This window comes from Tursiops truncatus, chromosome 17, assembly GCF_011762595.2.
Source record: "Tursiops truncatus isolate mTurTru1 chromosome 17, mTurTru1.mat.Y, whole genome shotgun sequence".
NCBI classification, from domain to species: domain Eukaryota; kingdom Metazoa; phylum Chordata; class Mammalia; order Artiodactyla; family Delphinidae; genus Tursiops; species Tursiops truncatus.
The window spans coordinates 33,725,121-33,734,924 of NC_047050.1; the positions used below are offsets into that span (position 1 = coordinate 33,725,121).

At 41.2% G+C, this 9,804-nt stretch overlaps 1 protein-coding gene across 2 annotated transcripts in view; it reads right to left on the bottom strand.

The window, feature by feature from the left end:
• Window positions 1-9,577, bottom strand: part of TMEM64 (transmembrane protein 64) — a 62,071-nt gene extending 52,494 nt beyond the window's left edge. The window contains exon 1 of one of the 2 annotated variants that reach the window (XM_073794582.1): window positions 8,536-9,577. In XM_073794582.1, coding sequence (XP_073650683.1) covers window positions 8,536-9,339 — 804 coding nt within the window. In that variant the 5' untranslated portion in view covers window positions 9,340-9,577. The remainder of the gene's footprint in view (window positions 1-8,535) is intronic. The other variant, XM_019925156.3, reaches the window with a different exon arrangement.
• Window positions 9,578-9,804: the final 227 nt, after the last annotated feature.

Here is a 9,804-nt window from a genome sequence, read left to right on the forward strand (position 1 = left end):
ATGCCTACTATATATCAGATACTAAATATATGTTGATTGGATGTAGACTGTACCAACATTAAAATTGTTTTGTTTATAAATGTGGAGACTTATAATAGTTGCCAGTTTATAAACAGGCTAGGAGGCAAAGTCCACTTGTAATTGGCTGTTCAGAAACTAAACATGCTTTCCCCCTTCCCCTCAGAGAAATAATGTATTAAATGGAAATTAATTCATTATCAGCAAAATATTAGCCTTGATATATCCAGAATGTTTTCTCCACTAGACTGCAAGCACCCTGAAGGATCTGGGATGGCTTTATTCATTGCTATTGTATCTCTAGCATCTAGAACAGCAGTGGGCACAGAGTAGTACCTATCAGTTACTTGTTGAGTGAATACTGAATGAACACTAAAAGCATTTCCAGTAACCTCTGAGGTCAACCTGTTATCAAGGTTAAGACCCTCTGTTCAGGCAGCAACCCTCAATGTACTGAGAAAAGTCTTGCTACCGGAAAAAAAAAAACCCAACAAGGCAAGGGCTCTGAGAGACCCCACAATAACAGGTAGAGAGAGCATCAGTGTAGAGGCTTCTACTGACAGAGATAGGACAATAAATCTGTCTACAATGCAGAAACCATCTTCATATATACAGATTTTTTCATTAGTTTACTATCCCTAAATTAGGAACTGCTTTTAATGGTTCCTAAATATTTTAGGGGTCAGTGATCCATTTGAGAATCTGATTAATACACACATTGAACCTCCTCCCCGGGGGGGGAAAATATATATATATCTTACTGCATATAATTTCTGGAACATAAGTTAAAAAGATCTTCTTTATAGAGTTATGACAAACGATAGGTTTATTACTTCTACTCATTCAACAAAAATTTATCAAATGCCTTCTACACGTAAGGCCCAGGTCTAAGCAAGGATAAAGATACAAAGATAGAAAACCACAGCTGACTGTGTGGTCATTTTAAGTCATTTTGTAGTATACTTAATGACCAAAATGTTCATTACATTCAGTAAAAAGTCACAAAAATCATTTATAACATTCACCCACAATGTTATATAATGAAAACACATGCATTAACAAACGCAAAGACTAGAAAAACAAACACTGAAATGTTACTGATTTTTCTTCTTTGTACTTACTATACTTTTCAAAGTTTTTACAATGAATACTTATTTCATAGAAAAAGCAAATACTGTTAAAATAAGTTTTAATAAGACTCTCTGTCTCTAAAGAAATTTTTTTTTATCTAGGAAGGGGTAATAAGATATACTGTATTCATTACTGTGATACAACAGGCTAGAGATACAGATTTGTGAATTCTAACCCCATATATGATACATGAAAACCACAGAAGCTGGTGAGATAACTGAAGAGGCACAAACAGGAGAACACAGTTTTGAGGAAGCAATAGCCAGCTATACTCAGTGGTACTGTGAGGTCTAAGGATGTGGGCTAAGGTGGCATGACATTTTTCAACTTGGTCATCATGTCTCAACCTTTAAGACTTGATGACTCCAAGCTCCTTCAAAACACAGACTGTGCCTCTGTCTTTCTATTCCACCTGAACTGTACCACTGGCAATGAATCAGTATCCTTTAATAGTAAGAAGAAATAATCATTAGATATACTGGTACAGTGACAAGTATCATGACCCATCATCTGTGTATGAATGAATGATTATATCTGTAACACAGAATCAGAATGTAAGAAGATGAGAAAACATTTTTATAAAACATACTATCACCAAACTGTTAAATAAAAAGTAATGCTAGTTACTCAGAACATTTGTCTTTTTAAGAGCAAACTCTGAGACCTGGTCTAACCTCTCTCATTTTACAAATAACAAAAACTGGAGGCCAGATCATTAAAGGACTTCACCAAAGTCACACAGGAGCTGAGACAGAACCTAAGGTCCCCAAAGAGTCCATGAGGCTAAGATTTTACCATTTTTCTGGTCTTTCAGTCACTAGCTAATAAAATACTTTTATTTAATTATAATAAATTTCAGTTCGATTGTGAACTAAATTACTAGAAGTAATGTATCTTTTTCTTGATTACTCAAGGCAAACTCTAGGAAAATACACTACAGTTACATTTGCTTCAACTTTGTCTTTAATCTTATTTTGCTGTCATTATTTTAGTCAGTACACCAGTTTCACAGCTCCCTGCCCCTCCCAAAACAAACAAAGAACCTTTCTGTTGCTGCTTCTAACCTATTGTGGGCTAATAAAAATAGTCAAAGTAACTAACAGTTAGGTAACATAAAATTCTTTAAAGTGGTTCCACTGAGAAGTGAGCCAGGATGATGGGTCAGGCCTTGCACTTTTAAATTTACTCATTGCTTTTCTTTTCTTTCTTTTTTTTTTCTTTTTATCCACATATGGTCTTTTTTATAAAAAGGGTTTTGCTAAATACAAAGGTAAAAATATATATATGAGAGCTTAACGGCCTCCTCCTACAGTTGCAGGGGCTCAGGCCTGGTGGCTGTGACTGCTGTAGCTCTAAGGCAAACTTTTTCTGCAAAGTGCCAGGTAGGAAATATCTTAGGTTTTGCAGGCCATAGGGTCTTTGTCACAACTACTTAACTCTGCTGTTTTATCTTAAAAAGAGCCACAAATTGTACATACATGAATGAGCATGGCTGTATTCCAATAACACTATTTACGGATGTTAAAATTCCAATTTCATGTAATTCTCACATGCACAAAACATTATTCTTCTGATATTTTTTCAAATCATTTTCCTGGGATGATGTCTAATTCAACTGTGTAGAACCTTGCCCAGTGCCTGACACATGGGAGGCCCTAGGGCAAGTGCTCTGCAACTATCAATGGAATAAGGAGATCTCTGAGCAACCCAGCTCTGCTCAGATCAACAATAGAATTTTAGGTAAGTTCATGACTCTACAATTTACTAACTGTATGTTTCTGGGATAGTTATTTCATCACTCTGCCTCAACTACCTTAGCTTAAGATGAGGATTAGGGTTTATATGAGTCTTAAATAAGTAATGTGTACATGTTAGAAGAACAGTGCCTGGCAGTTGTTAAGTACAATATAAATAATGGTTAAATTACAAACAAACCAAAAAAACTTTGAGTATCAATGTCCTTTTTTTGGAACGCAGAGGATAGACAGAAAGAAATAGTAAGTAATGAGCAAGCTATATATTTTACCACAGCTTTGTAGCAGGTATTAGTAAACACATTTTACAACAGAAAGTATGGCTCAAAAGAGTAGCTCAAGACGTCAGAGTAAATGTTAGAACTAAATCTAATTTCAAGTGTGTGATATTTTGTCCTCTATATAACTGCCTATAAGTCACTAATAACTCCTCAGAGGAGTGTTGTGATGATTAAAGAATATCATGTATGTAAATTTGCTCTGCATACTGTAAAGTGGTATACAACATATGAAAAAGAGGAGCTTCCATACTATGTTTTATGTTTTTATTTGAGGTTTCAAAGATTTAACCATGATGGAAAGAAAATTTCCCATGTGGAATTGTTTGAGAAGTTTTTCTATAACCGAAGTGAAAACAGAGAATGATTTTTAGGATCTCCTATGGAACAACAGCAACAACAAAATCAAACCCCTTTGGAAGTTGCAAGCACCAATATGAATACTGTTACCCATAACAACCAATTATCGTGTAATATATTTGGATTAAAGTTGACATTTCACAGGTGGTAACTTTAAACTGTAGAAGTTCAGATGTCTCCAAGGGGGCATCTTATAGGAAACCTTACAAGAATGCTTTAATGCTTACTCAATACAGCATGGGATGTTATTCTTATGAATGTTTACAGTTTTCAACTTTATCAACAAAAAGGAAATTCTGAGGCTACAGACAAGATTTGCTATGTCTGAATCAGAAATAATCATGTCTACCTCTTAGAATGAGGATGAAATAGTTAACACATCAAAGGGCACTTAGTAATTGTGGAATGATAAGAGAGAGGCTATAGAGGTAAGATGAGCACTGGGAATTTATCCTGAGGGGAAAAGAAAACCCACTTGAGAGTTTCCCTGCAGGGAGTACCAAGATTGGATATGCATTCTAGAAAGATCTTTCTGGAGAGAGAAAAAATTAGAAACCCTTGTTTAAGAAGCAAGGAGACCAGATGGGAGCCTGAGATGCCTGAACCAGGGTAGTGGCAGTGGACTGAACTGAAGGGCCTGGGAGGCAGAATCCATAAGTCAAGTGCCAGAGTCATGAAGACTGCTACCAAACACTCCAGTTCTCTCTCCTTCCTGGCACACACACTACCCCTTTGAAGTTAGCTGTGGCCATGTAACTTGTTCAGGCCAGTAAAAAGTGAGATTACTTCCAGGTGAAAGCTTTAAAAACCAGTGCGCAATTCACCATGTCACATAAACCAAGTGAAAAATGGTGGCTCTGTCATCCTGGATCCCAAAGTAAAAACGACATAAAGCAGAGACTCCCCACCCCTTCCCCAAACCAAGTTGAACCTGGATCTGTGTCAAGTAAGTAAACAAACCTTTGATTTTTTTCTTTTTTATACTTAAAGAACATATATTTATGAGAAGTCATGGGAAAACTATGGCATCATATGCAATATAGAGTCTATTTAATCAAAAAAAATTTTTTAATTGTATTATAAATGCTGGAAGCATATATTATAGTCCCCCAAATCATAAAAGCTGAATTCAAAATATAAATTAAATTTATCTCCTTTTCATCATAAACAATAATTCAAGCTGCATTTTTAACAAACCTTTGCTTTTTAATCCACTGAGGTTTGGGGGTTGTTACTGTAGCATAACTTAGCCTATCCTGACTGAAGCAGTAAGAAACAGTCATCCTAGATACGTGCCCAGATAAGAACAGTATCTAGAAACACACACAGACTGCACGTCTAGAAATCTGTCTTAATGTACAATAATACCTACGGATACAAGACTACATCAAAAACACTGGTCGGGGGAGAGGGGTTAACTATTTCCCAACAGAAACAATGAGTGCATTTTTAAAAGTGGAAAAAATTTAAATATGTCCTTTGGAAATTATATTTCTTATAATCTAAGAATTGATACAATGAAGTGTTATGTACTTATTTTCCATTTCAAGCTTTTCAAAAGTGAGTGTCAGTTTGCTTATCCCTTTCTAGCACACATGGGAGAAGGAAAGAAATAAAGAATAGATAGGAAGCAAGGGAGAGCACCTTTCCTTCTTCTATACATTCACCTTTTACAATCAGCTCCTGCCTCTAAAATATAAAAACCACTAAGAATAATAATTGCTAATAATTTTTGAGAATTGAGTATGTGCCAGGCAAATACTCAATGCCTTCACTGCATTAGCTTATTTAAGCCTCATAACTCAGCACAGACTAATCAAGGACTGTCTATTTCCAAAGCCTGTGCCCCTCATGACCACTATACTTCACTTCCTCTTTGAAGTAGGCCCAGATAAATTTCTTTAATCATGGGCATTGATTAAAGATCAATCAATCGTGGACACTGAAGATGAGTTTTAACTGAAATAGCGGGGAAATGGGATAATTTAAAAGATAGGTAGGGGGCTTCCCTGGTGGCGCAGTGGTTGGGAGTCCGCCTGCCGATGCGGGGGACGCGGGTTCGTGCCCCGGTCCGGCAGGATCCCACATGCCGCGGAGCGGCTGGGCCCGTGGGCCATGGCCGCTGGGCCTGCGCGTCCGGAGCCTATGCCCCGCGGCGGGGGAGGCCGCAGCAGTGAGAGGCCCACGTACCGCAAAAAAAAAAAAAAAAAAGATAAGTAGGGAAGAAAAAAACAAAAGAAATATGCCTGGAAAGGGGGCAGCTGTGGGTAGCCTGAGGGGTAGAAGGGCAGAGAGGTTAGAGGCAGAATGAAGTTCTAGAAGGCTGAAGGGAAAGTCAGGCTAAAACAAAAATCAGCCTAAACTAAGCTTTCTTTTCACTCACATACCCTGGGTGAATTCAGTAAACAGTTTTGGTTGAAAGAGCTACTAAGCAGACAGTCAATAATAGAAATGAACAAGATATAATAGACTATATCCAATGGCTCCACAAACCCCCTGCTTATGGCCAAGAGTGAGAATTACACACAGTACCATGCACTTTTTCAGCTGGTCTGGGGTTTATAACTCAGCTCCACCACTTGGTAGGTCGGTGATCCTGAACAAGTTCCTGCATGCTTGAGCCTCCATTTCTTCCTCAGTAAAACTGTACCAATAATACCTATTTTAAGAGGCCAGTTTTCTTTTTTTCCTTCTTTTCTCTTGACCCCACAAGGCCAACTGAGAATTGCCCCTTGTCAAGTTTGGTTTCAATTACATAATTACCTTAAATTATTTCCAAGTACGAAGTATAACTTCTTAATCACATGTTTAATATGTTTAAGAGATTACTTTTAAAAAAACCTAACTTATTTTTAATTAAGAAATATATAGAGTCCACATTATATACCCGGGACTATACTAGGTATTAAATATACAATGAAGAAACAGAGTTATGGGTTGAGACCCTATCTTCAAACCATAGTGCAAAGTTTGACTCTACCTAGGTGACCCTGGGTAATAACAACAGTAATGGTGACAAAAGCCAACATGTGAGTGTTTGTTAATCCAAGGTCAGTAGCAGTATTTATTTTATTAATTGTCTCAATAATCCTATGAAGTAGGTACCGTTACTTTCCCCATTTTGCAAATAAGAAAATGAACCACAGAGAGGATAAGTAACTTGACCAAGGTCAACAGATTCTATGGGGACAGTAGAATTCCAGAGCACCAGCCCTGTGTTCCAGACTATTAGACAATAGTCTATAAAATATGTATAATCACCTTCTGCAGGGTTAGTTTAGATTAGAAATAATATGTGGGAAAGAGCCTAGGATAGTAGGCACATGTAGGTGGACAAGAAAATGCACATGGAAATTATACTAGAGAGGAAGCAAACTAAAGGTATGAAACTATTCAGGTTCCTTAGTTCCCACTCTCTTTCAAAGTCTTAGGATACTTGACCTATTATTATCCGAGGTTGGGTCAAAGTTCATGTTTATAGGAGGTTGTGAAAAGGTAAAAGTTTAAGGAAGCGAACATACCAAACTGCCTGTAAACACCAAACTGTATCTGTACAGAAAACTCCTTATCTATATCCATGCCTCCCCAAGCTTCAATCTACAGTCATTACTGCTGTTGGTTAGAATCAACATGAGATTTGCAAAAGGCATTTAAAAAGAAAAGAAGAAAAAAGAGAAAAATCTTAACTTCATCACAGAGAGGTAGGTTGGTTAGAATTATTCTTAACATAAAACAAATGAGAAAGTTTCTAGAGACTACCAATTTATTTTTGAGACAAAAGAATGTGTCAGAATAACATAAAATACATTGATTCCTATGGATTTGAGTGCTAAATTTCTTTCTTCACACAGTTTTCTTTAGGTCTAGCTGAAGAGTTGAGTTCCTGGGAATCTCTATATGAACTCTTTGAACTTTAGAATCATTGAATTTGAGGAACTCAGGAACCACTTCAACCCCTTCACCTTAGAAAAGTGGAAAGCAAGGGCAGATAGTGTTAATAATTTGTTCCAAAGACACTAAGTTTGTAAATACTGGATTCCTTTCTTCCAATGGGATGGTTTCCTCACTTCGCAGTGTTTCTCTTCCTCAGTCAGTTACAATGTGATGTACATTAACTAGAAATACCTAAACTGAATAAGCAGAACATATGAATACAAGGCAAAAAGAGCACAGAAGGTGTGTAAAAAGACAAATATATTCTCACTGGGAGAAAGGTTATCTGTCCTATTTTGTTTTATCCTACTACCTAGTGATTTCAAAATGAAGTTCCTCCAAAATAAGATAAAAAGGAGGCTTCCCCCTCATTACACTGTAAAAGCACATTACTTGATGAAAAAAAAAGCCTATTAAAAATTTTAGGAAACTCCAAAATATGGAGTCTGTAACTACCCTCTACACTGTTTACCCAAACACTTCCTTTAGCCCCACGTTGTTAAAAACTTGAGTCAAAACACTGGATGCATTTACGCAGGTTAGAGAGAAAGCTAGGCATGTGAAGCCTTTACCCCCTGACTGTTGCCAAAGCTGCTACAGAAATCAGATGACAAATGTTTAAAATGGATATTTCCACTCATCTCCCCTCATAGTTAAAAGGGCTCTTCATTTCTTTTTATATCTTTATTGGAGTATAATTGCTTTACAATGTTGTGTTAGTTTCTGCTGTACAACAAAGTGAATCAGCTATATGTATACGTATATCCCCATATTCCCTCCCTCTTGAGCCTCCCTCCCACCCTCTCTAGGGCTCTTCATTTTTAATCAAACTCATACGCCAAAAAAGGAGTAGCTCTTTCTCTACCAAATCTCCTATTGAGTGCCGGACTTAGATTTGCTTTGTTTGAGATTTCTCAGGGTACGACGGAAAGTAATTTTAATTCCTGTTGTTAATGTCACTTCTCTGTTGGCATTTATCTGTTGGAGCGTCCTCCCAGGGCTGTCACAAGATCGCTCAAAAACAGACTTGGAGAGAGATGGACCAGCGGGACACCACTTACCGAGAACACTGCATTCTGAAGCCCAAAAGGTATGGGGGTCAGTCTGGCCAGTGCCACCACTTTCAGGCCACTTCCTCCCTCCACGACGCGAATAACGGCGCTCAGCTTCTCGCTGCTTTGGATCCTGGCGGTCACCCAGGCGGTGAGCAGCCGCTTGCAGACCACATGGGCGATAAAGGTGCCGATGAGGACGCCCACCACCATTAGTCCCATGCCCAGCACGAAGCCGTACAGGTAGCCGGCGGCCACGTTGAGCACGATGTACCCCCAGCCGCAGGGGAACGAGACCACGATGAAGCCCACCACGAAGAGCAGGACCCCCAGCAGCGAGTCAAGGCTCTCCACCCAGAGCAGGAGGTGCTGCAGGTAGCGGCGGACCAGGGCCAGGGAAGCGAAGCACACCGCGGCCAACACGCAGACCAGCACCAGGCTCCGGCACCAACAGGTGCTGCCGAGGCAGCAGCAGCGCCAGTTTCTCACCTCGGCCACGCCGACCACCACGCCGCCGCCGCCGCCGCCGCTCCCGGGGCTGCCCGCCAAGGCCGCGCCCGGCGCCGGCAGCTCAGAGGCCGCAGGCTGACCGTGGTGCCCCAGATAAGCTCCGAGCAAGGCTCCGGAGGCCGCTGCCGCCGCCGCCTCCGCCGCGCTCGCCCCGCCCCCGCGGGGAAGGCGGTCCGCCGAGTAGTCCCCGCCCGCCGCCCGCGGCAGGGCCCAGCGGGGCGGCAGTTCTGCGTGGCCCGGAAGGGTGTCGTGCTGCAGAAGTCGTGGCAGAGTCTGAAGCAAGCTCCCGCTGGGGCTCCACATGCCTCGGCCCCAAACAGGCCCTCAGCCGACCAGTCCCTCCGCCGCCGCCGCCGCCGCCGCGCCCATCAGGCGGCGGCCGTTCATGGCGCCCCGCACACCTGGCCTTGACTCCCCGCGTTCGCTCAGGTGGCAGTAGAGGGCCTCAGAAAAAGGCAAGGACTCGGAGACGGTGGGATGATGCCGCTGAGTTAGAAACTCCGGACCCCACACAAGCAGTGCCCTCCCAGTTTCGGCCAGAGGGGGCGGGGCCTTAGGCGCGCGGGGCGGGGCCTGGCGGGAGCTACATTTTGGCCCCGCCACCGTGACGCACAGCCCAGCCGGCTGAGCGGGTAAAGAGAGGGGTTGTGACCGCGTAGGGAGGGCTGGAATGCTGAGGGGAGCGTTTGGGAGGGCAGAAAGATCAGAGAGTATGCGGGCACCGGAGAAGGAGGGGACTGCAATGAGGTGTAGAGTCGGGTGACGCGC